Genomic DNA, 24,706 nt, shown 5'->3' with positions numbered 1-24,706 from the left:
TGAAGGGAGGTTGGAGCCAGGTGGGGGTTGGTCTCTTCTCCCTGGCACCCAGCAGCAGAACAAGAGGACACAGTCTCAGGCTGTGCCAGGGGAGGTTCAGGCTGGAGGTTCTCCACAGAGAGAGTGATTGCCCATTGGAATGGGCTGCCCAGGGAGGTGGTGGAGTCCCCATCCCTGGAGCTGTTCAGGAGGAGACTTGATAGGGTGCTGGGTGCCATGGGTTGGTTGATTAGGTGGTGTTGGGTGAGGGGCTGGACGTGATGACCTTGAAGGTCTCTTCCAGCCTGGTCTGTTCTATTCTGCTCTCTTCTCCTTGGGGGAAGCTGCAGATGCCAGCAGCTGGCAGGGCCCTGGGGACAGCTCAGAGCTGGGGACAGCTGCTTGCTGCCCTCTGCCAAGGGGCTTCACCGAGTGGCCCAGAGCTGCAGGCAGGGCACAGCTGATTTTGTCTTGGCCTTTCTCCACAGCTGAGGGACTGCTGCCAGGGAGTGGTGTTTGATGGCCTGCAGAGCCTCTGTGCAGGCAGCACGCTCTCTGCTCTCCTCTGCCTGCTCCAGGCTGTGGGAAACCGACCCCACATCTACTTTGTCAACCTGCTGCAGGACTATGGCTCTTGGCAAGGCAGGCAGGCAGCTGCAGAGGAGCGGGCAGGTGAGGCTCCTCATCTCCCTGCCTCCCAAGGCTTCTCCCCTCAGCCCTCAGCCCTGCCCAGGTGGAGCTGGCTCACAGCACAGCTGGGGAGAGGTGTTTGTAGGAAGCCTTCAGCCTCCTTCCTGCTGCCAGCACAGCAGGGCTGAGGCTGGGAGACTTCTCTCAGGCTGCAGCACTGAAGCTGGGGCCCAAGTGCAAGCTGCTGGGGCTGAGTGTTTGAGCAGCAGCCAGATGTGCCCCACGCTGGGGCCTGAGCCCAGCAAGGCAGAGGAGCTGCCAGCCTGGCGCTAGCTTGGGGCTCTGGAGCTGGGAGCAGGGCTGGGAGCTCCCTGCTAGCTGCCGGCAGGGGGCTGGGCTGGGGCTCCTCTCGGCTCCCCCAGCACAGCTCTGCTGATGCTCTCTCCTCTGACCCCTGCTGCAGGCCGGGAGCAGGAAGCTGCAGCCAGGAGGGAGGAAGCCCTGCTCTGGGAGCTGGGGGAGGAGGAGTTTGCTGCCCTCCCGCAGCAGCAGCAAGCTCAGCTGGAGAGCAGGATCCGGCAGCTCCAGCGGCAGAGGAAGCAGAGGTCTGTAAGCCTTCTGTGGGGAGCTGCCCAGCACAGGCTCCCGGAGAGGTGTCCCTGCTCTGGGGAGCTGGGCTGAGCTCGGGGGGGGTCCGGAGGAGAGCCCCAAAGTGGCGATGCCGAGCGGCACAGGGGTGGTGCCTTCCCCCTGCCTGGCTGCCGGCAGAGAGAGCTTCCTGCTGGGGGCTGAGAACATCTCCTGCTCCTGCTGGTGCCGAGGCCTCGGGCTCAGAGCCTGCTGCAGGCAGCTGGGCTCTGTGCTTGCCTTGCCCTCGCCCTTCGGAGGCTCTCTGAGTTCGTGGCCTCGGTTCCATCCCCTTCAGCCCTCCCTCCCCCAAGCAGGGGGGGTGTGCTGTGGGGCTGTGTGAGGCACAGCTGTGTGAGGCCAGAGAGCAGAGGTTTGCCTGGGTCACAGCTGGGCTCCAGCAGGACTCCTGTTTTGCAGGAGGGGAGCTCCTGCAGCCCCTGGGTGCTGTGACTGTGCTCTGGAAGGAGAAGGCTGTGCCCAGGGAGAAGGGCTGAGGAAGCCCAGGGCTGTGGTGGTGACTCTCAAGAGCTCTTTTCCCTTTGCCTCGCTGCAGGCTGCAGCTGGCTAGAGAGCAGCAGGAGCAGCAGCAGCGCTGCAAGGAGGCAGAGGAGCTGGAGCAGCAGGGCAAAGGCAGAGGGAAGAGAAGCCTGGTCAGGCAGGTGGGTGGCTGTGTGAGCAAGAGCCCTGGGCACCTTGCTGCTGAGCTGCAGCACTGCTGGGAGCCCAGCAGCCCCAGGCCCTGCTGGGCAGCCTGCTCCTGCTTGGGGCTGTGCTGGGAGACAGCAGCTGCTGCCTGCTGCTGCTGCTGCTTCCCTGGGGGCTTTGCCACGGCCCTGTGGCTGAGCTGCTCTTCTGGGATCAGGCTGCCTCTGAGTCCTGGCTCCACACAACTCCAGGCATGCCCTGGGAAGGCCTGGATGGCTTTGCTCCAGCGTTTCTCCCTGCCCTGCCTGTGCCCTGCAGCCCTGAGCCAGGTCCCCTCTGGGAAGTGAGGTCTGCTCCTGCCTGTCTGGCAGGAGAGAGCAGCAGGGCCAGCAGCAGGGCCCAGGTGTCTCTTGCCAAAGAGCCAGGGGTGCTGAGCAGCCCAGAAAGGAGCCCCAGGGCCTGCCCAGGAGGAAGGGGCACAAATGATTTTTTCATCAATACCTTTAACTGCAGGAGGGAATACAGTAAGGAACAGGTCAGCAGCTATAGTTAACAAGTGGCTTAGAGGCTGGTGCAGTCAAAAGAATTTTGGGTTTTTTGATATTGGGAAACTTTCCACTGCACCAGGCCAGCTGACAACAGATAGAGTACATCTGTCCCAGAGAAGGGGAAAGATCACTGTATATGAGAACGGACTGTCCCCCAAAGATAAGAAAATCCTGGGTAGGGAATTGGCGGGTCTCATAGACAGGGCTTTAAACTAGTTTCGAAGGGGGAAGGGGCTGAAGAGAGTCCTCTCAGACAAGAGTCTGGGGGCGACAAGCTAGAGTTGGAGGTGAAACCAGCAGCCCAGCTGAAGTGCATGTACACTAATGCACGAAGCATGGGTAACAAACAGGAGGAGCTGGAAGCCTTGATGCAGCAGGAAAATTATGATATAGTTGCCATCACAGAGACGTGGTGGGACGACTCACACGACTGGAGCGCTGCAATTGACGGTTACAAGCTCTTCAGGAGAGACAGGCGAGGAAGAAGGGGTGGAGGGGTGGCCCTGTACATCAGAAAGACACTAGATGCCATTGAGATGGAGATTAGGGATGATCGGGTTGAATGCTTGTGGATAAGAATTAGAGGGAAGACCAGCAGGGCAGACACCCTGGTTGGAGTCTGTTATAGACCACCCAACCAGGAGGAAGATGTTGACGAAGCATTCTATAGGCAGCTTAGGGCTGTCTCAAGATCTCCGGACCTTGTTCTCATGGGTGACTTCAACCTGCCTGACATCTGCTGGGAACTCAACACGGCAGAGAGGAGACAGTCTAGAAGGTTTTTAGAATGCATGGAGGACAGCTTCTTATCCCAGGTGCTGCGAGAGCCTACCAGGGGCAAGGCTATGCTTGACCTCCTCTTCACCAACAGGGAAGGACTGGTGGGTGATGTGGTGGTTGGAGGGTGTTTGGGGTCCAGTGACCACGAGATAATTGAATTCTCGGTTTTTGGTCAAGCCAAGAGGGGCGGCAAGAAGACCTCCACTCTGGACTTCCGGAGGGCAGACTTTGGGTTACTCAAGGAACTAATTCAGAGGGTTCCTTGGGATAAAGTCCTTAAAAACAAAGGGGTCCAGGAGAGCTGGACCTACTTCAATGAAGAATTGTTGAAGGCTCAGGGACAGGCTGTGCCAATGTGCCAGAAGATGAGCCGCCGGGGCAGACGGCCAGCCTGGATGGTTCATGAACTTTTAATGGAACTGAGGGAAAAAAAGAGGGTGTATCACCTTTGGAAGCGAGGGGAGGCAACCCACAGAATGTTTAAGGATGTTGCTAGGTCTTGTAGGAAGAGAATTAGGGAGGCAAAAGCACACTTGGAACTTAAACTGGCCTCTACTGTGAAGGACAACAAAAAGTCCTTCTATAAATACATTAATAGTAAGAGGAAGGGGAAGGAAAACCTCCACTCCTTGGTGGATACGGAGGGGAACATTGTAACCAAGGATAAGGAAAAGGCAGAGATACTTAACACCTTCTTTGCCTCAATTTTTACTAGAAGGGCAGAACGTCTTCCTGACAGCTGGTCTGCAGAGCTAGCAGAAGGAGCCAGGGAACTGCACAGTTTCCCTATGTTCCATGAGGCGGTAGTTGGAACTCTCCTTAGCAGCTTGGATCCCCACAAGTCCATGGGACCAGATGGGATTCATCCTAGGGTGCTGAGAGAGCTGGCAGATGAGCTGGCCAAGCCACTCTCCATAATTTTCCAGCAGTCCTGGCTCACTGGCGAGGTCCCAGAGGACTGGAAGCTGGCCAACGTGGTGCCCATCCATAAGAAGGGCCGGTTGGATGAGCCAGGGAATTACAGGCCTGTCAGCCTGACCTCAGTGCCAGGCAAGATCATGGAACAGGTCATCCTGAGTTCAATAACACAACACTTACAGGATGGCCAAGGGATCAGGCCTAGCCAGCATGGATTTAGGAAGGGCAGGTCCTGCCTGACCAACCTGATCTCCTTCTATGATCAGGTGACCCGCCTGGTGGATGTGGGGAGGCCTGTTGATGTAGTCTACCTGGACCTCAGCAAGGCCTTTGACACCGTCCCCCATAGCAAACTGCTGGCCAAGCTGTCAGCCCATGGCTTGGACGGGAGCACACTGCGATGGGTTAGGAACTGGCTGGAGGGCCGAGCCCAGAGAGTGGTGGTGAATGGTGCCACATCCAGCTGGCAACCAGTCACTAGTGGTGTGCCCCAAGGATCAGTGCTGGGCCCTGTGCTCTTTAACATCTTTATTGATGATCTGGATGAGGGCATTGAGTCCATCATCAGTAAATTTGCTGACGACACCAAGCTGGGGGCAAGAGTTGATCTGCTGGAGGGTAGAGAGGCTCTGCAGAGAGACCTGGACAGGCTGGACAGATGGGCAGAATCCAACGGCATGAGATTTAACACATCCAAATGCCGGGTTCTGCACATTGGCCACAACAACCCCATGCAGTGCTACAGGCTGGGGTCAGAGTGGCTAGAGAGCAGCCAGGCAGAGAGGGATCTGGGGGTGCTGGTTGATGGTAGGCTTAACATGAGCCTGCAGTGTGCCCAGGCAGCCAAGAGGGCCAATGGCATCCTGGCCTGCATCAAGAACAGTGTGGCCAGCAGGAGCAGGGAGGTCATTCTGCCCCTGTACACTGCACTGGTTAGGCCACACCTCGAGTACTGTGTCCAGTTCTGGGCCCCTCAGTTTAGGAAGGATGTTGACCTGCTGGAACGAGTCCAGAGAAGAGCAACAAAGTTGGTGAGGGGTTTGGAACACAAGCCCTATGAGGAGAGGCTGAGGGAGCTGGGGCTGCTTAGCCTGGAGAAGAGGAGACTTAGGGGTGACCTTATCACTCTCTACAACTACCTGAAGGGAGGTTGTAGACTGGCTGATGATGGTCTCTTCTCCCAGGCACCCAGTACCAGAACAAGAGGACACAGTCTCAAGCTGCGCCAGGGGAGGTTCAGGTTGGATGTTAGGAAGAAGTTCTATACAGAAAGAGTGATTGCGCTATGGAATGGGCTGCCCGGGGAGGTGGTGGAGTCGCCGTCATTGAAGGTGTTCAGAAGGAGACTTGACGGGGTGCTTAGTGCCATGGGTTAGCTGTTTGGGTGGGTTGGATTGGTTGATGGGTTGGACACGATGATCTTGAAGGTCTCTTCCAACCTGGTTTGGTTTATTCTAATAAAGGTTTATTCTAATAAAGGAGGGCTCTGGAGTTCCCTGCTGGGCTTGGAGCAGCTCCTCAGTTGCTGCCTCCTCGTGGGTCTGGCGCCGAGGCCTTGGGTTTCAGTGGAGCTCCAGTGGGTGCCAGCTGCCTTCTGGCCTGGGATTTGTAGAGCACCTAGCACAGGTCTGGGGTGAGGCTTGGGCTGCTCTTGCCAAGATCTTCAGTGTCCTGCAGCTTGGAAATGCTGATGGCTTTCTCCTGCTCCTCCTGCCCAGAGCACAAAGACATCGAGCGGCAGCAGCAAGGAGGCCCCCGGCAGGCAGCAGAGCATCCCCAAGAGGAGGACCGAGAAGGGCTCTGCCCAGGAGTGCTCAGCCTCTGCTGCACCTGGCAGGGAAGAAGAAGAGCAGCAGAGCAAGCTGGGCCTGGCAGACAGCTGCTCAGGGGAGCAGAGCGAGCAGAGCTTGGCCCTGCGGTTCCAGAGCTACGAGGCGTCACGGCAGCATGTGGCTCATCTCTTGTCCTGCTGGGACAGGGTGCAGGGTGTCCCTGCAGAGCCGGGGGTGCTGCAGCCAGCAGGCCAGCAGCAGCCTTCCCCCCGCCTCAGGAGGCAGAAGTCTAGAAAGGAGCTCCAGAAGAGGCTGGGGGAGCGCAAGCTGGCCCAGCTGGAAGGGGAAGGTGCAGCAGGGGCAGGCGGCGGCCAGGCAGTCGGGGTGCCCTGCCTAGACATCGAGGTGCTGAGCTGTGCAGATGTGCTGAGCACCATCCTGGAGAGCAGGAGGCTGCCAAGGCCGGAGCAGGTAGAGCCCCGCGAGGCTCAGCGCCGGAGCCTGCCCCGGGGGGGCCCTGGGGCCTTGTGTCCCAGCGGGTGCCAAGGGCACAGAGCCTTGCCCAGGCTGCTGCTGCTGCCCCACAGCAGCCTTGTGGCTTGGCTGGGGGCAGCCAGGGAGTGCTCTCTGTGCAGGCCTCCTGCCTGCCAGCTGCTCTCCCGGTCTGGAGAGAAAGGTGGTGCCAGGCCAGCTCCAGGGCACTGCTTCCTTCAGCTGAGCCACTCAGAGCAGAGATTCCTCTGCAGGTGCCCCCTGTGGGCCCTGGCCCTGCTCTGGAGCCTGCCCAGCAGCCTGGGCTGGGGGTGGGGCTGTGCTCCACCTCCCTCCATCAGAGCTGACCAACAGCTGAGTGTCTTTCAGGAGGGGTGAGGATGGAGGTGCCGGGAGCATGACCGAGGTTTGCTCTTCTGCCGTAGGTCCTGGATGAGCTGGGCCTGGGTCCCTCAGGGCCCCCCCTGCCCCCCACTGCTTTCTACTCTGTGGCTCACTACCCAGCCAAGAGAGAGCTGCCTGTGGCAGAGGCCGACCAGCACTTTGTCCTCCTGCCACAAGGTGCCCCAGGGCCAGAAGAGGAGGCTGCTTCTGTGCGCACAGTGAAGGTGCCAGGGCTGGATGGGGGCAGGGGGGGGTGGCAAAGGCTCAGAGTGGAAGGGCAGTGAAGAGGTGCCAGGGCCCCAGGCCTGCAGCCATCCCTTCTGGCTGTCCAGAAGAGACAGAGCTCTGCTCTCTGCCCTGAGCACAGGGCAAGTCTGGGAGGGAGAGAGCCTCCCCTGAGGGGGTGCTGCCCCTGTGCTCTGCTGAGCCCCCCCTGCAGGGCTGGCTCTCAGGGCACATTTCCCTTTGCTCTCTCCCTTTGGGGTGAAGTTCTCAGAGGAGCAGGGAGCCCCAGGCAGAGGCCACTGGAGGGGGGCAAGAGCCTCCAGCAGCCAGGAAGCTGTGAGGAGGAAGCGGAGCTCTGGGGATGGCAGGAGAGCTCTGCGCAGGTCAGCCACGGTAGCCTCCATCCATCCCTCTGAGGAGGGCCGAAGGCCCACGGGCACTGTGCCAGCCCCAGAGAGCTGTGCCAGGTGAGCCGTGGGGGAGGAGGGATCCCTCTGCTTCAGGGCCAGCTTGCCAAGGAGGCTGCTGAGCCCAGCTCCCCCCCAGCAAGTGCCCAGCTCCTCCTGCTCTCCTTTGCTCCTCAGCAGTGCCTGAAGGTTCCTCTTTCCCTGCCAGGAGCAGCAGCTACCGCTGGGTAGTGCCTGCCCAGGGCCAGGTGGTGCTGCAGGTCCACTTCAGCTCGGCGCTGCTGGGCAGCTTTGAGCAGAGGCTGCACTTTGAGCTGCTGGGCACCAAGCGCCCCTACCAGCTGCACTGCAGGGGCAGCTGCCTGTACCCCACCATCAGCCAGGAGCCACGGTAAGGCTGGCCCCTGGGGCCATCCCGCTCTGCTGCCCCTGAGCTCAGAGCTGAGACTCTGCCCCTCAGCCCCTCAGCCCCCCAGCAGCTCTTGCTGTGCTTGGAGCTGGGCAGCGCTGCTGCTGCCTCGGCCAGCGCTCAGAGTGGGGGCTCTGGGAGCAGGTGTTGTGCTCAGAGCATCTCACAGCTCCTCACTCCCTGTGCCCAGGGAGGTGTTTCCTCGCTGCAGGCAGAGCAAGGCAGCTGAGGCCATCCTCTCCAAGGAGTATGTGCTGGGCACCAGGGTGTTCCACTTCGGGCCGCTGCTGTGTGGCAAGGCCAGGGAGCGGTAGGTGCTGCCCAGCCCAGCCGTGCTGCTTGCATGCAGGGGGGGTTGAGAAGGGATCTGCAGCACCTTGTGCTCTCAGGAACCTGCTCCCAGGGGCACGATTCAGGGCAGGCCCAGGCAGAGAGCTGGGGCTTTGGTGGCTTTGGAGGAGCACAGCTCTGGCAGCTTGAGCACCTAGCAGGCACAGGAGGCTTGGAGGAGCTGGGGAGGGATGGAGCTGCTCTTCCTGCCTGGGGGCTGCCTTGGTGGCCAGAGCCACGTGCTGCCTGCAGCCTGAAGGCAGCTGGGGGTCACTTGTCAGCCCCCATCTCAGCTTCAGCAGCTTTGTGGTGGTATTTCAAGTGCTGGGAGCTCTGTGGGCAGCCTGAAGGGAAGGCTTTCTCTGCTGATGGTTTGTGGAGCCTCCATGACTCTTCAGTGTCAGCAAGCCAGGATGGTTGGAGCTGTCAGCAGGGGACACAGACACCTGCAGAGCAGGAGAAATGGGCTTTCCACTTCCCTGATCCTCACTGCTGGATCAAGTCTGGCCTCAGAGTCTTGTCCCTGGAGCTGCTGCCATCTTCCTGCTCTTCACTTCCCTCTTTCCCTGCTTTCAGGGTTAGGAATGAAGTTTTGTCTGCAGGGGGGCTCTGGAGAGCTGGTGGCATTTGGACCCCCCAGGGAAGTGCAGTTCCAAGTGTTTAAAAGCCAGGAGAGGATTTGGCCAGGCTGAGGAATTGCCCTTTTTGCCCTTTTCTCTCCACACTCTGTCCCAGCCCCAAGCCAAGAGGCATTTGTTAACGCTGGGACTCCTCTTGGGAATCCCCCCCTCAGCCTCAGGCTCAGCCAGCAGCTGGGCCAAGGCAGTCTCCTGGCTGCTGTGGAAGAGAGGAGCTGAGCTCTTTCAAACCTCCTGTCCCAGCCTTTCTGGGAAGCCTGCAGGGAAGGCAAGCCAGCAGAGGAGGGGAGGAATCCAGGTGCCTGCTGTGCTGCTCTTTGTGCAGGCACCTTTGGGGTCCTGGTGTGCAGAAGGCCTCTGGAGGTGGCCTGTGCACAGCTCTGGGATGGAGGCAGCAAGTGTGGGCTGGGCACTGAGGGAAGCTGGGAATGAAGGCAGGCAGCATGCAAAGTGCCCCTGGAGGTGAGGCTTTCTCTGAGGCTGCTTGTTGGAGCTGCCCTGCAGCCTTTGCCCCTTCTGTGGCCAGGTCCAAGGCTGTGCTGCAGGCTGGCAACCGCGAGCAGCTCTCCATCCGCAACGTCAGCCCCTGGGAGGCAGAGGTGCACTTCTCCTGGGAGCGGGGTGGCAGCAGGGGCACCTTCCTCTTGGAGCCTGCCAGCATGAAGCTGCAGCCTCATGAGAAGCAGGTAGGGGCCAGGCAGGTGGGAGCAGCAGCAGCAGCAGAGCCCAGGAGCCGTTGCTCCTGCTCACTGGAGGCTCTTCTGTGTTTCTCTTTGCGGGGCTGGGGCCAGGAGCTGAGCGTCTGGGCCTACCCCACTGCAGTTGGCCTGGTGGAGGACAGCCTCATCTGCCGCATCAAGGACAACCCAGAGCCAGTGGTCTTCCAGCTGTGCTGCCAGGGGGTGCAGGTGAAGCTGGAGGTCAGCCCCAGGCAGCTGCATTTCGCCAGGGTGCTGCTGCACAGGTCAGTCAGGCCAGGGGCACTGTGCCGGGGGTGGCTCTGCTGCAACTTGCCTTCCCCTCCCCTTGCCGTGTGGCTGCTGAGATGGGAGCCTGGCCAGCAGCCCTCTGGCTGCCAGCACTTGCCAGCCTCTTGCTCAGCCTTCCTTGCTGCCTTGGAGGTGCCAGGGCAGCCCCCAGCGCTGCTGCCCCGCTGCATTTGCATCTCCCCTGCTGGTGCAGAGGGAGCGGAGGAGCTGCTCTGGCTCTGCCTCCCGTGGCATCCCCTTCTGCCAGCCGGCTCTGCCCCAGGGCCTGGCCTCTGGGGCTTGTGGCAAAGAGCCGAGCCCGAAGGCTGGTTTCAGCGCCGCGGGGAGGGCTGCTGCCGGCGGCAGGGCTGCCGCTGTGCCCCCCCAGCAGCTGGCACGGAGCCTTGGTGTCTCTGCAGGGAGCAGAGCAGGATGCTGCTGCTGCGGAACAGCTGCCCCCTGCCGGTGGCCTGGAGGCTCAGCGGGCTGGAGAGCCTCGGCCAGAGCTTCTGGGTGTCGCAGAGCCAGGGCACGGTCGGGCCCCGCTCGGAGCTGGCCGTGCAGCTGTGCTTCAGGGCCAGCAAGCCTCTGAGCGTGGAGAAGAAGATCCGCTTGGAGGTGAGGGCGCAGGGCCCTGCCTGGCAGCGCTGGGCAGAGTGCTCTGGGCCCTGCAGCCTGTGCCTGAAGGCCCAAGGAGGAGCCCTCAGCAGATGCCTTTGTCCCCACCTTGCCTGGGCCCTTAGCAGCAAGAGCCCCTGGCTGGAGGATGCTGCTTGGCAAGCTCTCAGTGCTGAGCAAGGGCTGAAGGGTGGGGGGCAAGAGGCTGGGGCCAGGCTTTGGCAGCAGTGCCCAGCAACAGGCCGAGGGGCAATGGGCAGAAAGCAGAAGCCAGGAGGTTCCAGCATCTGTCTTGTGAGGCTGCTGGAGCCCTGCAGCTGGCTGCCCAGAGGGCTTGTGGAGTCTCCTGCTCAGGCTCTTAAGGCAGAGCAAAGAAATCTCTGCCTGGGTTTTGCTGCCTGTGGTTGAGAGGCTGCCTTGCAGGGAGGCTGCTGTGTGCTGAGAGAGAGAGTTGGGTGTCATTGCCACCTGCTCTGGGACACCTTGTGGGTGCCTCCCAGGGGCTTTACACACAGCTGCTGGAGACAAGAGCTCCTCAGGTGGTGCCTGCCAGAAACACTGAGGAGAAGGACTCCAGCAGGGTTTGTTTCTTGGTGCCTCAGGTTTCAGATGCAGAAAATGTCCAGGGTGTGGTGCAGGTGGAGAACATCCAGGTCCTGGCCGAGGCCTACGAAGTTGCTCTGAACATCACCCTGCCTGAAGGTCAGTGGCTGGCCCCAGAGCAGAGGAGTTCAGAGGGATTGCATGGCCTTGGCAAGGGGGGGAGGGGAGGGGAGGGGAGTGGGGATGGGAGTGGGGGATGGGGAGGGGATGGGAGTGGGGATGGGAGGGGATGGGAGTGGGGATGGGAGGGGGAGGGGAGTGGGGATGGGAGGGGATGGGGATGGGAGGGGGAGGGGATGGGAGTGGGGATGGGATGGGAGTGGGGATGGGAGGGGATGGGAGTGAGGAGGGGAGGGGATGGGGAGTGGGGATGGGAGGGGATGGGAGTGGATGGGAGGGGATGGGATGGGAGGGGATGGGATGGGATGGGAGGGGATGGGATGGGATGGAAGGGGAGGGGATGGGATGGGGAGGGGAGGGGATGGGAGGGGAGGGGATGGGAGGGGAGGGGATGGGAGTGGGGATGGGAGTGGGGATGGGAGTGAGGAGGGGAGGAGATGGGGAGTGGGGAGGGGAGGGGATGGATGGGATGGGATGGGGAGGGGAGGGAATGGGAGGGGATGGGAGGGGAGGGGATGGGAGGGGACAGCAGTGCAAGCCTGGCACGGATCCATGACACAGGCCTCTTGCCAGCTGTGTGGAGTAAAGCCCTGTCAGGCCACACAGAGCTTTGCCTCTCTCATCTCTGGCCCTTGAAGTGTGCCCCTTCCTGTTGGTTTGATGTGGGGGCTTTGGAGCAGCAGGGGTGTGCAGAAGCAGCTGGCAGCTGCTGAGGGCTCAGCACAGCACATCAAGTGGTTGGAGCTGTGCTTGGAAGCAGGGAGGTGGAGGCTGAGCTCCTTGGCTGCCAAGCCCTGCAGCTCCTCTCTCAAGAAGAAGAGAAAGGGCAGCAAAGGAGCCAGGGCAAAGTTGCAAGGCTGGCAAGTTGCTGAGCAGGGCTTGGTCCCAGCTGAGATCTCCAAATGTTTGTCTCCTCCCCATTCCCTCCCTCGCTCTGGGGGTGTCCTGCAGGTGCAGAGGGCTGCCTGGACTTTGGAGTCCTGAACGTCCTGGGGAGTGCCAAGCAAGTGCTGACCCTGAGGAACCAAGGGCAGTGCAAGCTTGCATACAGGTTGGTCCAGCTGCCTGCTCTGGGAGTGCCTGGGGCCACCACCTGCCCAGGCCTGCAGTCTGCTGCTCTGCATGGCTGGAGGCTGTTGCCATGCTGGGGGTGGGCACTGGCACTGTCCTGAGCTCCAGGCTCCAGCCACAGCCCAGTTGCTCACAGCTCAGCAGGCAGCAGAAGGAGAGACCCAGCCCCTGGGGCTCTGTGGTGCAGGAAGAAGAGTGTGGCCAGCAGGTCAGGGGACATTCTCCTCTGCCTTTCCTCTGCCCTAGGGAGAGCACATCTGGAGTCCTGGCTCCAGGTCTGGGCTCCCCAGTTCAGGAGAGACTGGGAACTGCTGGGGAGAGTCCAGCAGAGACTAGAGAGATGCTGAGGGGCCTGGAGCAGCTCTGTGAGGAGCAAAGGCTGAGAGCCCTGGGGCTGAGAGCCTGGAGAAGAGCAGCCCCAGAGGGGAGCTGAGCAATGCTCAGCATGAGACAAAGGAGCTGTGGGGGGGCAAGAGGCTGGGGCCAGGCTCTGCTCAGTGGGTGCCCTGGGACAGGACAAGGGGCAGTGGGCACAAAGTGGAGCCCAGGAGGTTCTATGTGAAGAGGAGGAGAAAGTTGTTTGGTGTGAGGGTGCTGGAGGCCTGGAGCAGGCTGCCCAGAGAGGTTGTGGAGTCTCCTGGTGTGGAGAGCTTCCAACCCCCCCTGGGCACTGTGCAGCTGGGCAAGCTGCTGTGGGTGCCCTGCTGGAGCAGGGGCTTGGACTGATGATGCCCAGAGGTCCCTTCCAACCCCTCCATGCTGGGGTTCCAGGGTTCTGTGCCCCTGAAGTCGAGGCCAGTCCCTGCTGAGCTCTGTTGCCCTCCTTCCAGGCCCAAGTCCTTTCTCTTCAGGAGACTCTTTAGAGCAGGATGAAAAGCCTGGGGGTGGAGGGCAGCTGGCAGCACTCAGCACTGCCTGGCTCTGCCAGGAGCTGGGGCTGGCCTCTTGCCTTTTGTTGCTTGTCACTGGTGCCATGCCCAGTGCTGGCTGTGCTGCTGGCCCCTGGGCTGCTCACTGCAGAGATCTTCTCCTCCCTTCCTCCTTCCTTCCCTGCCCAGGTTCAGTCTGCGTCCCGCAGGCCCCAGCACCCAGGACCTGGCCTCCCACTTCACTGTGCAGCCCCAGCAGGGCCTGCTGCCTCTCTCTGAGCGCCCTGTCGCTGTCCAGCTGCTCTTCCACCCTCAGAGGGAGCTCAGCATTGAGGACAAAGCCGTGCTGCTGTGCCAGGTGAGCTGCCTGGGGCGGGCAGGGTGAGCACAGCCGGGCTGAGGGGGGCAGGAGGACATGGCTCTGCTGGAAGGAGAGCTTCAGCTGGGGACTCTTCTCTCCTCTGTGCACTGCAAAGGCTTTCAGAAAGCAGCTGTGCTCCTTCCTGCCTGCCAGGGCCTGGAGGGGCCAGGAAGAAAGCTGGGGCCAGACTTTTGCCCAGGGCTGATGCTTTGGAAGTAGAAGAGGGAGATTGAGGCTGGAGAGGAGGAGGAGGAGGAAATGTTTGACACTGAGGGGGGAGAGAGCCTGGCCCAGGCTGGGCAGAGAGGGGGTAGCTGCCCCATCCCTGGGAGCGTTGCAGGGCAGGCTGTCTGGGGCTCTGGAGCACCTGCTGTGGTGCTGCTCAGCTGAGCAGCTGCTGAGGGCCTGCAGGGAGGTTGAGCAATGACTCTTCCAAGGCCTTCCAGGCTGGGCAGAGAGGCTGGAAATGCAGCTCTGGAGGAGGCCTCCCAAGCAGGGCAGGAGTTGCTGGGCGGCTGGGCTGTGCTGCCAGGACAGAGGCCGCTCTCTGCTTGCAGGTGCTGGAGCCCAGCCTGCGTGCAGGAGGGGAGCCCATGGCCAGCATCCCAGTGAGGCTCTCAGCCAGAGCTGTGCTCAGCCAGTACAGCATCAGCCCTGCGGCGCTGCTCGACTGCGGGGCCATGGCCAGCGGCACCAGGAGAGCCTGCAGCTTCCTGCTGCACAACACAGGCCTCCTGCCCTTCCAGTTCCTCATCTGCAGAGCAGAGCAGGGGGCAGCTGAGCCCACAGAGCAAGGGTGAGAGAAGGCCTGCAGCAGCCTTCCTGCTGGAGGGGGCCCCACAGCAGGGCTGGGCTGTGGCAGGCAGGACACACAACCAGGCTGCGCTGTGCCTCCTGGCCTCGGCTTTGGCTTCCTGGCTCCCAGGCCATTGAGGGGCTGCAGTGTGGCCAGAGCAGGGCAAGAGGGCTGCTGAGGGGCCTGGAGCACATGGGCTGTGAGGAGCAGCTGAGGGAGCTGGGGGAGGGCTTCAGCCTGGAGAAGAGGAGGCTCAGGGGAGCCCTTCTGGCTCTCTCCAACTCCCTGCAGGGAGCTGCTTGGAGCCAGGTGGGGCTTGGTGATTTCTCCCAAGCGACAGGAGAAGAGGAAAAGGCCTCAGGTTGTGCCAGGGGAGGGTTAGGGTGGCCATGAGGAAGAACTTCTTTCCCTGGAAGGTTGTCAAGGCCTGGCCCAGGCTGCCCAGGCCAGTGGTGGAGTCCCTGTCCCGGTCCCTGGAGGGCTTTCAAAGCTGCTGCTGAGGGCCATGGAACAGTGGTGCCCTGGTAGTGCTGGGCTCAGGGCTGGACTGGATGATCTGCAAGGTCCCTTCCAGCCAAGCAAGTCCATCTCCTGTGAGCCCTGGCTTATTGCCTGCCTGTGCAACTGGCTTGTGAGCAGGGTGTAGAAAGAGGCCCCAGGATCCTCCTGGGGATCCTCCTGGCCCTGGGGCTGGAGCCCATCTGTCCATCAGCTGCAGGCACAGGTGGTGCAGGGGGCACGAAGAGCAGGAGGACTTTCCTGCAGGGGGAGGAAGCTTTGGCTTTGCAGGGGGGCAGGAGGAGCTCAGCCTGAGGGATGTTCTCTGCTCTCCCCTCTGGTGCACCCCAAAGGAAGTCCTCCCAGGCCCAGCGGAGGCAGAGCTTGGAGGGAACCTCTGCTGCAGCCAGGCTGAGCTGCAGGCAGGTGAGTGGCTGCTGCTGCCCAGCACAGGCTCCTCCACACTGTGCCCAGGCTGGGGGCTTGTCCCCATGGCGTGGGACACGCTCTGCATGCTGGGCCTGCACCTCTGCTTGGCTTCTTTCTCCCCTCCTGGGCTGTGCTCTGGGCCACGGAGTCCTCCCTGCCTGCCCTGGGCCCAGCTGCAGGCCGAGGCCTGGAGTCCTCCTTGCTGGGAGGCTGAGGGGGAGGCTGTTGGCCATCAGCCTCTGCTGGCTCTCTCTCTGCAGGCTGGCCTCACCCTGGGCATGTTCACTGTGTCCCCTGCCTTTGGCTGCATCCTTGCTGGGGAGCAGCAGCTGGTGAGAGTGGATTGCGCCGCGGGGCCGCCAGGGCCGTGCCAGGAGCAGCTGCTCATCGACATCAGCCACAGGGACCCCAGGGACAACCCTCTTGGCATCCCCTACACCCTGCTGGCCGAGTCCTGCCTTCCAGGTAGGTGCTGCCCACAGCTCCCTGGGGCCAGGCTGCTGCTGCTCAGCACCCAGCCTCAGTCCTGGCAGAGAGCAGCCAGCCTGAGCCCGAGCTCCCCTCTCAGCCTCCTCGCAGGTTCTGGTCAGCTCCAGCAGTGGGAGAGGCTGGGAGGGCTGCATGGAAGGAGCAGAAGAAAGCCTTTGGTGCTCAGGGTGCCTGAGCTCCCTCCTGACAGGCAGCTCCCCTAGCCAGGGCTGGCTTTGGCAGCTGCCTGGGCAGAAAGGGCTTCTCCAAGGGCGGGAGAGGCCCCCAGGGGGCCCCAGGGGCAGCTCAGCAGGAAGCTTCTCCTTGCTCAGCCCTCCCTCTGCTCTGCTCCGCTCGCAGCCTTCGTGGTCGATGACATCGAGGCCATCTTTGAGGGGCACCAGATCTGCAGCAGCAGCAACCTCTGCCCAGGCCTGCAGAGAGGGCAGGAGCAGCAGGGAGTGTTCCTCACTGACCAGAGGAAGTTCCTCTTCCCTGACGTGCTGGTGGGGCAGCGGGCCACGGCGCGCTTCAGCATCTGCAACAGGAACAGAGTCCCCTGTGATGTGCTGCTCTCCATCAAAGCCAGCCCCAGGAAGGTAGGGACAGGAGGCCTTGGGCACTCTGCAGCCTGCCTGACAGCTGCCCTCTTCCCCAGCCTCATGGCTTCCTCTTGCCCAGGCTAGGCCAGCTCAGCTGACAGCTGGGCTGCATTCAGCGTGTCCCAGGCAAGGCTTTAGCTCAAGGCCCCTGGGTGCTTGGGGGGAGAGCTGAGGCCTTGTGAGCCTCTCCTGGAAGCACAGAGAGAGGAGGAGCTTGCCCTCAACTTTGAGCCAGGGCTCCCAGCAGAGCCTTTTGGGGGGGGCTCAGCCTCTTCTCCCAGGGAGCAAGTGCTGGGACAAGAGGCCATGGCCTCAGGTTGTGCCAGGGGAGGGTTAGGTTGGACACGAGGAGCAATTTCCTCCCCTGGAGGCTTCTCAAGGCCTGGCCCAGGCTGCCCAAGGCATCTGCAGGGGGGTTTCAAAGCTGTGGAGCTGTGGTGCTGGGGGCCATGGTTTGGGCTTGCCCCCTGGCTCAGCACTGCTTGGGGTTACCCCCTGAGATGGAAGGAGCCTGTCCAAGGCAACAGGCAGGGGGCCAGACTGCCTGGGGCTGCTCCTCCTCATCCATGCATGGCTGAGGCAGCAGCACCTGGGGAGGAGCTTCCTCCTAAGCCTCCTCTCTTGGCTCCCCAAGCTGAAGAGCCGCCCTGGCCAGGTGTTCCAGGTGGATCCTGCCCAGCTGTGTGTGCCCAGCTGCTCCCAGGCCTTTGCCACTGTCACCTTCAGCCCACAGAAGGTGCAGAGGTACCAGTGCACCTTTGAGGCCTGCCTTGATGCTCAGAGAAGGTAAGTCACCTCAGGAGAGCTTGGGAGGGAGCTTCCTGACGGCTTCTGGCTCTTGGAGTGGCCTTGGGCAGAGTGCTTAGCACCCCAGCAGGGAGGGGTTTGGAAGGGACCTCTGGGGCTCAGCCAGCCCAACCCCCCTGCCTGAGCAGGGCACCCACAGCAGCTTGCCCAGGACCCCAGGGTGCAGGGGGGGTTGGACTCTCTGCAGAGGAGACTCCCCAAGCTCTCTGGGCAGCCTGCTGCAGGGCTCCAGCAGCCTCCCCCTCAAGATCCCCTCTGGGGCTGCTCTTCTCCAGGCTCAGCAGCCCCAGGGCTCTCAGCCTCTGCTGCCCACAGGGATGCTGCAGGGAAATCAGCAGCTGTGGCTCTGAGCTCCAGCAGAGCAGGGAAGGCAATGTCCTGCTGCAGCCTGCAGCAGGGACTGTGAGGGCAGTGGGACATTGACCCAGGCTGCCCAGAGAGGTGGGAGCTGCCCCCTGCTCAGCACCACTGCAGCTCAGGTTGGTTGTGGCTCTCAGCAAGCTGCTGGAGCTGCAGCTGTCCCTGCTGCCTGCAGGGGCTTGGGCTGGATGAGCTTCCAAGGTCCCTTCCAAGGCAAAGCATTGCAGGCTTCTGTGAGCCCGAGGAGCCAGCAGGGGGTGGGGGACTCGGGCAGCAGTGGAGCTGTGCAGCTCCAGCTGAGCTGGAGCTTGCCAAGGACAAAGGATTGGCTGCAGTGGCTCTGTGCCCCGAGGCAGCTGCCCTTGCTGCCTCCTTGCTGCTGTGCTGAGGAGGTGATCTGCTGGATCTCCTGGGGGGCAGGAAGAGCTCTGGTGCTGAAGGAGCCATTGGCTCCCCTCTGACAGAGCTCAGCTCCTCTGCCCTGGGCCCCCTGTGTGGCCTGGGCCTGCCCTGCCCTGGCCCAGCCCTTGAGTGGCTGAGCTGGGGCCAGGTCCAGCAGCTTGCTGCCCTGAGGAGCAGCTCCTTGGAGATCAGCTCCCTGCTGGGGTCACTGAGTTGTGCCTCTGGCTTGGCCACTTCCTGCCGCTCCGCTCCTGCTGCGGGAGGAGAGGAGCCAGGGGGAGCTGTGTCCTGGGGGCCAGGAGCCCCAGGCAGGGCAAGGGCAGCAGCTGGCCCTGGCCTCCCTGCTTGCCAAGTGAGCAATGGCTCTGCTGCCCCTCTCCTGCAGCCCTGCAGCAGGCAGAGCACAGAGCCTGAGCTTCGAGGTCAGCGGCGAGGGGAAGGTGCCGGAGGTGAGGGTCCTGCGCCCGGCGCGGAGGGACAGGAGAGGGAACCCCCTGCTGCTCTTCAGGAAGCTGCCCCTGGGGGCCTGGGAGAAGCTGCCCCTGGTCCTGCAGAACTCTGGCCCTGTCCCTGCCCAGGTGAGCAGCTGCTGAGGGAACTCTGCTCGGGGAACAAGGCTGCTGCTGGGGAGGAGAGGGCCCAGCGCAGCCGGGGGGGTGGGCAGGTGCCCCACGGCTCTGCAGGTGCCCTTGGAGCCCAAAGGAAAGCCTTGGCTTGTGCTCAGAGCCCCTCTGTGGCAGGAGGACGACCTCCTGAGCCTCTGCTGTGGCAAAGCAGTGGGCAGAGGCCTGTTGCCAGCAGCTGCCTCCAGGAAGGTGCCCTCAGCCCTTCCCTTGTGTCCTCCTCTCCTTGGCCTCGGCTGCTGCTGGCCTTGCCGCTCCTGAGCCAGCCCTGGGGCTTGTGCTGCTTCCTTGCTCCCTGCCTCAGGGAACAGCCTGGGAAGGGGCCTCAGAAAGTCTGCTGGAAGCCCCTGGCTGCCTTCTGCTTGCCAGGAAGGGAGTTCCTCTGAGAGAGGCTTTGGAGGGGCAGGGCTTCCCCAGGCTCCCTTCTCCCCTTTTGGCTGGGCTGGAGGTCATCCTCCTGTCCTGCTGGCGCTGGCTTGGCTCTGCTCCTGCTTTACCAGGCTCTGCTGAGCCTCACTTGTGGCTTAGTCCCCTTGTGCTCCTCACTTTGGGCCCTCCTGTCCTGCCTGCTGCTGTTTCCATCAGCTCCCAGGGGCTGTGGAGCCTTGGCTTTGGTCTGGTTTCACTCCAGCCTTGTGCTCAGAGCTGTGTTGGAAGGGGGGCAGCACCCTGGGCTCCCTGTGGTGGGACAGCAGCAGCGTGGGCTCAGGCCCTGGGCCATGCTGTGCCCACCCCAGTGTGCTCCTGCTCTTTTCCCAGGTGCTGCTGGACCTGCTGGATGAGGAGGGAGCTTTCTTCTTGAAAGCCAGGCCCAGCACCAAGTGCCTCTACCAGGCTGTGGGCATGGAGGACTCTGCTGGAGAAGGTGAAGTCCTGGAGCATGAGATGTGCTCACCCCCCCAGGGAGAATTCCTCTCCTGCTGCTGGCTTGGCCAAGCAGCAACCAGCTGCTGGCCCTGGGCTGTGTCCTGGGGCTCTCTGGGCTCTTGCAGAGGGACTCTCTGCAGGGTTGCTTTCCTTCTGGCAAGCTCTGGGAAGTGTTTCTCTTCCTCTGGACATGGGGGCTTGAGTCCTGGGGGGCTGTCAGCACCTCAGTGGAGCATCTGAGCTCTCTGCTGCTGCAGGTGGGGAGTCCCCAGCCTGGCAGGAGGCAGCCCCTGAGCCCACAGCCAGCCAGCCAAAGCCCAAGGCACTCTCTGGGTCAGCTCTGCTGAAGGCAGGAGCTGGCTGGCTGCAGCTTGAGCCAGAGCTGAGTGCTGAGCTGAGCTGAGGGCAAGCAGCAGGGAGCTTGCTGCTGGGGTCCCAGCCTTGTGAGCCTGGGAGGAAGGTCTGGGAGCATTGGTGAGGCAGGCTGTGCCTAGAGGCAGCTGGGCTTGAAGCTGGGCTCCCTCTTGTGCAGCATGGCAATGTTTGCAGTGCCTCACCTGTCCCTGCTGTCCATCTCTGTGCAGAGAGGAAGCTCCACACTGCTTCCCTGCTCCTGCAGTGTGGGCAGGCAGCAGAACTGGAGGTGCTCTTCAGAGCCAGCCTGCCCCAACGCCTGGAAGGGAAGCTGCAGCTGGCAGTGCTGGACAACCCTGCTGGGGCCAGCACCATCAGGCTGCTGGGGGCAGGCTGCCAGGAGGACTTCAGCCTGGACAACATCCAGGGGCTGGTGGCAGACAGGGAGGAGGAGAACCTCCCTGAGAGCAGCCTGGAGGAGGACAGCCTGGAGGGTAAGAGGAGAGGCTGCCAGGCCGGAGCAGGGCACAGGAATCTCCAGGGCTGGGCTCAGGCTGTGCCGGCGCAGGGCTGGCCCAGATTTAGCAGCCAGCTGCTGTCCCCTGCTGGAGCCTGCAGAGCAGCCTTGCTTGGCAGCCCCAGGGAAGCTGGCCTGCCCAGGCAGGAGCTTGCAGGCCAGCAGGGAGGGCTCCCAGAGAGCAGCTTTGGGCTGAGGACCTCTGCAAGGAGGCCTGCCAGCCCCCGGGGTGCTGTGCAGAGCACAGCTGATCCTCTGTGTCCTCTGGGGGTGGACTGCTGCTGGCTAAGGAATTGCTCACAGCCAGAGGGCAGTGATCAGCAATGTCCAGATGGAGACTGGGGACGAGGGGTGTCCCTCAGGGCTCCATGCTGGGCCCAGAGCAGCCCTGCAGAGAAGGCCTTGGGGGTGCAGAGGGTGAAAGTCTGCCCAGGAGCTGCCCCCTGAGCTCACAGCCCAGGCCCAGCCACGTCCTGGGCTGCAGGTGCCAGAGGAAGGAAGGCTTGGAGAAGGCAGAGCCCTGAGTGTCTGTGGGGTAAGGGGGCAGCTGGGTCTGCCTGCACACTGAGACCTTTCTCTCTCCCTGCCAACAGCTGCCCCAGGGCACCACATCCAGTTTGGGGCCTGTGCCCTGGGCACCCCCTGCTCCGTGACCTTCAGCCTCACCAACCGCAGCAGGGAGCAGGCCCTGCGCTTCCAGTGGCTGCCTGAGGCCCCCTTCCACTTCTGCCCCCAGGTGAGCCTGGCTGTCTCTGCCCCCCTGCTGCCCAGCCCCTGCCTGGCTGTCTCTGCCCCCCTGCTGCCCAGCCCCTGCCTGGCAGCTTCCCAGGAGCTACTGGGGAGCCACCAGGGAGCAGTGAGAGCTCCTTTCAGTGCCACCCAGGAGATGCCCTCCCTGGTTTGCTGGGGCCAGAAGAGGCTCCATGCTGTGGGAGGTGGCATCCTGTGGTGCTGTTCCTCTCTAGCAAAGCCCAGATGAATACTCAGTCAGATGCAGTTTCACACAGTCCCAGCATGCTGGGGTTGGAAGGGACCTCTGGGCATCATCAGTCCAAGCCCCTGCTCCAGCAGGGCACCCACAGCAGCTTGCCCAGCAGCACAGTGCCCAGGGGGGGTTGGAAGCTCTCCACACCAGCAGACTCCACAACCTCTCTGGGCAGCCTGCTCCAGGCCTCCAGCACCCTCACACCAAACAACTTTCTCCTCCTCTTCACATGGAACCTCCTGGGGTCCAGTCTGTGCCCACTGCTCCTTGTCCTGTCCCTGGGCACCACTGAGCAGAGCCTGGCCCCAGCCTCTTGTGCCCTCCCCTTTAGCTCTTGCTAAGCTTTGAGAGAACCTCTCTGGGGCTGCTCTTCTCCAGGCTCAACAGCCCCAGGGCTTTCAGCCTCTCCTCACAGAGCTGCTCCTGGCACTGCTGCTCCCCACACCCACAGCCTGCCTGGCCTTGGCAGTGATCCCAGGTTGGTCTTGGCTCTCTGCTTCTCCCTAGGTGGGGCACCTGCATGCTGGCTGTGCCAAAGATGTTACAGTCACCTTGCAGTCAGCAGTGGAGGTCACCTTCCAGAGGCACCCTGTGAGGTGTCTCCTGTCCAAGATCTGCTTCCAGCTGCCCCCAGAGGAGGTCCCTGACTGGGACGACCGCCTGGGCACCCTCAAGTGGGTGGATACCACCAGGGCCCCAGGTGCCAGCTGGCCTCTCAAGAAGAAGGTGAGAAGCACAGCAGCCAAAGCTCCCTGAGCTGCCCCAAGAGGAGCTGCTGCTGGCAGCAGATCTCCCTCTCTGCTGGCCAAGAGCTGCTCTTCCTCCTGGCAGTGACTCCATCCCTGAGGGGAAGCAGCAGAGTGTGTGAGAGGGGAGGAGGCTGCTGGGGGCTCTGAGGGCTCAGCCAAGGTGGGGAAGTCTCTGACAAGAGAGGCTTTGGCCACAGGCAAAGCCTAAGCCAAGAGCTGAAGTGTTGCAGCCTGTCTTGGGTGGGAGCTCACAGTTTTGAACACATTTGCCCAGCCTGCTGCAGCTTGGAAGGGCCCTCTGGAGCTCAGCCAGTCCAAGCCCCTGCTCAAGCAGGGCACCCCCAGCAGCTTGCCCAGCAGCACAGGGGCCAGGGGGGGTGGGGAGCTGTGCAGAGAAGGAGATTGCACAACCCCTCTGGGCAGCCTGCTCCAGGCCTCCAGCACCCTCACCCCAAAGCCTCTTCTCCTCCTGGGTGCCAGTTTGTGCCCATTGCCCCTTAGCTGTCCCTGGGCACCACTGAGCAGAGTCTGGCCCCAGCCCCTTGCCTCCCACCCCCTGCCCTCCACTTGAGCTGTTGGTCAGCACTGAGCAGATCTCCATTCCCTGGAGGGCAGATCTCTCTCTCTGGTTCAGTGCCTTTGCACTCCCAAGGAGTTCAAGCCCCTGCTGCTTGCTTTGGGGTGCAGAGCAGCAGCAGCAGCACTCTGCTGTGTGTGCTGAGCAGCTCCCTGGCCCCTTGGGGCTGAGCTCTGAGCCTTGTCTGCACCAAGCAGGGCAGCAGAGCTGGCCAGGCCTCTGGAGAAGAGGGCTGATGCTTGGCCTCCACAGGCATCCAGGTCTTTCCCAACCCAACCCTCCTCTGCTGTTGGCTGTGGGCTCTCTGCTGGGGGGATCTCAGCAGCAGCTCCTGCACTGCCTTTCCTGCTTGTCCAACACACTGCTCTTGGCTGCTGCCTCTGCCCCAGCTGCTGAGCCAGTGTCAGACCTGGGCCCCAAAGCTTCTTGCCCAGCAGAGGGACAGCACCCAGAGACTTCCCAAAGGAGTTGGTTCCCAGCCCCCAGTGCCCTTTCCCAGCCCCCAGCAGCGTGGCTGATGCCCCACAGGAGACTTCTCTCTGGGAAATCCTTGCTGCTAGGACAGGAAGGAAAAGGAGCTGCTGGAGCTGCTCCTTCTTGGGCTGCTCCAGCCCCAGAGCTCCAGGAGGGAAACTGACTCCTGCAGGAGAGGCTGCTGGGTTTCCAGGGGCCAGGAAAAGCAAGGTCAGGCCCTGGGAGCCAGGGGCAGTCCCCAGGGCTGTGTTTGCAGCGCTGGTGGCTTTGGCCAGCAGGTGACCCCCAGCCTCCAGCAGTAGGCTCTCCTGCTGCCCTCTCTGGGGGCTGAGGCCTGGGGATGGCCTTGGTGGCCCCTGGGTGTGGCTGCTGCTGGAGGCTCCCTGCTCAGCCTGGCTCTCTGGGCTCTGCTCAGTGACTCTTCCCTCTTCTCTTGGCAGGTGCTGGAGCCAGAGGCAGAGCCAGCTCACACTGTGCTGGAGGGCAGCAGCCGCGAGGTGCAGCTTCTCCTCAGCGCTGTTGTCACCGGCGCTGAGCTCCAGCTGCCCCCAGAGGAGCTGGGGAAGCCTTCCTCTGCCTCCAATTCAGAAGATAAGGCTCCTCAGGGTTGAGAGGCAGGATGATAGAAGCAATTAATTCATTTTATTCATCATAATTTCCCTGCCCCAAAGGTTAATAAACTTCTTTCTCATTTGTTTGGGCTCGGGGATCCGGTGGGGAATCCCTTCCCCAACACCTTGGTAACGCTAACGATGTGAACACTGTAGAGAGAGGAAGGATTCCCTCTAGAGTGACTGCCCTCCTGGTAGCAAACTCAAAGCTGAAGGGAGAGAGGGTGGTGGTGAATGGTGCCACAGCCAGCTGGCAGCCAGGCACCAGTGGTGCCCCCCAGGGATCAGTGCTGGGCCCCATCCTCTTTAACATCTTCATTGATGATCTGGAGGAGGGCATTGAGTCAGGCATCAGCACATTTGCAGCTGATACCAAGCTGGGGGCAGATGTTGGTCAGTTAGAGGACAGAAGGGCTCTGCAGAGGGACCTTGCCAGGCTGGACAGATGGGCAGAGGCCAACAGGATGGCATTCAACAAGTCCAAGTGCCAGGGGCTGCACTTTGGCCACAGCAACCCCAGGCAGAGCTACAGGCTGGGGTCAGAGTGGCTGAGAGCTGCCAAACAGAGAGGGACCTGGGGGTGCTGATTGACAGCCGCCTGAACATGAGCCAGCAGTGTGCCCAGGTGGCCAAGAAGGCCAAGGGCATCCTGGCCTGCATCAGGAAGAGTGTGGCCAGCAGGAGCAGGGAGGTCATTGTGCCCTGGGCTCAGCACTGCTGAGGCCACACCTTGAGTCTTGTGTCCAGTTCTGGGCTCCTCAGGTTAGAAAGGACATTGAGAGACTTGAAGGTGTCCAGAGAAGGGCAACAAGGCTGGGGAGAGGCCTTGAGCACAGCCCTGTGAGGAGAGGCTGAGGGAGCTGGGGTTGCTTAGCCTGGAGAAGAGGAGGCTCAGGGGAGACCTTCTTGCTCTCTCCAACTCCCTGAAGGGAGGTTGGAGCCAGGTGGGGGTTGGTCTCTTCTCCCAGGCACCCAGCACCAGAACAAGAGGACACAGTCTCAAGCTGTGCCAGGGGAGGTTTAGGCTGGAGGTGAGGAGAAAGTTCTTCCCAGAGAGAGTGATTGCCCATTGGGATGTGCTGCCCAGGGAGGTGGTGGAGTCCCCATCCCTGGAGGTGTTCAAGCGGGGATTGGATGTGGCACTTGGAGCCATGGTTTGGCTGTCAGGAGGTGTTGGGTGCCAGGTTGGA

At 62.1% G+C, this 24,706-nt stretch overlaps 1 protein-coding gene across 1 annotated transcript in view; it reads left to right on the top strand.

Moving 5' to 3' along the window:
• The window catches only part of LOC137458598 (hydrocephalus-inducing protein homolog), a 64,816-nt gene extending 41,020 nt beyond the window's left edge, over positions 1-23,796 (top strand). Inside the window, exons 41-65 of the mRNA XM_068169994.1 lie at positions 468-651; positions 1,073-1,229; positions 1,793-1,898; positions 5,849-6,373; positions 6,820-7,002; positions 7,268-7,470; positions 7,619-7,801; positions 8,010-8,129; positions 9,314-9,473; positions 9,579-9,751; positions 10,175-10,373; positions 10,976-11,075; positions 12,048-12,147; positions 13,226-13,394; positions 13,955-14,193; positions 15,045-15,117; positions 15,381-15,585; positions 15,949-16,187; positions 16,825-16,976; positions 18,145-18,337; positions 19,142-19,247; positions 19,834-20,097; positions 20,714-20,856; positions 21,613-21,831; positions 23,346-23,796. Coding sequence (XP_068026095.1) covers positions 468-651; positions 1,073-1,229; positions 1,793-1,898; positions 5,849-6,373; positions 6,820-7,002; positions 7,268-7,470; positions 7,619-7,801; positions 8,010-8,129; positions 9,314-9,473; positions 9,579-9,751; positions 10,175-10,373; positions 10,976-11,075; positions 12,048-12,147; positions 13,226-13,394; positions 13,955-14,193; positions 15,045-15,117; positions 15,381-15,585; positions 15,949-16,187; positions 16,825-16,976; positions 18,145-18,337; positions 19,142-19,247; positions 19,834-20,097; positions 20,714-20,856; positions 21,613-21,831; positions 23,346-23,516 — 4,566 coding nt within the window. The 3' untranslated portion in view covers positions 23,517-23,796. The remainder of the gene's footprint in view (positions 1-467; positions 652-1,072; positions 1,230-1,792; positions 1,899-5,848; positions 6,374-6,819; positions 7,003-7,267; positions 7,471-7,618; positions 7,802-8,009; positions 8,130-9,313; positions 9,474-9,578; positions 9,752-10,174; positions 10,374-10,975; positions 11,076-12,047; positions 12,148-13,225; positions 13,395-13,954; positions 14,194-15,044; positions 15,118-15,380; positions 15,586-15,948; positions 16,188-16,824; positions 16,977-18,144; positions 18,338-19,141; positions 19,248-19,833; positions 20,098-20,713; positions 20,857-21,612; positions 21,832-23,345) is intronic.
• The last annotated feature ends 910 nt before the right edge of the window (positions 23,797-24,706 follow it).

Source organism: Melanerpes formicivorus, unplaced genomic scaffold (assembly GCF_026170545.1).
Source record: "Melanerpes formicivorus ecotype bairdi unplaced genomic scaffold, bMelFor1.0.p_v2 SCAF_261, whole genome shotgun sequence".
NCBI lineage: Eukaryota > Metazoa > Chordata > Aves > Piciformes > Picidae > Melanerpes > Melanerpes formicivorus.
Note: the sequence above shows the minus strand (reverse complement) of the source record. Positions and strands in the feature narration are given on the sequence as shown.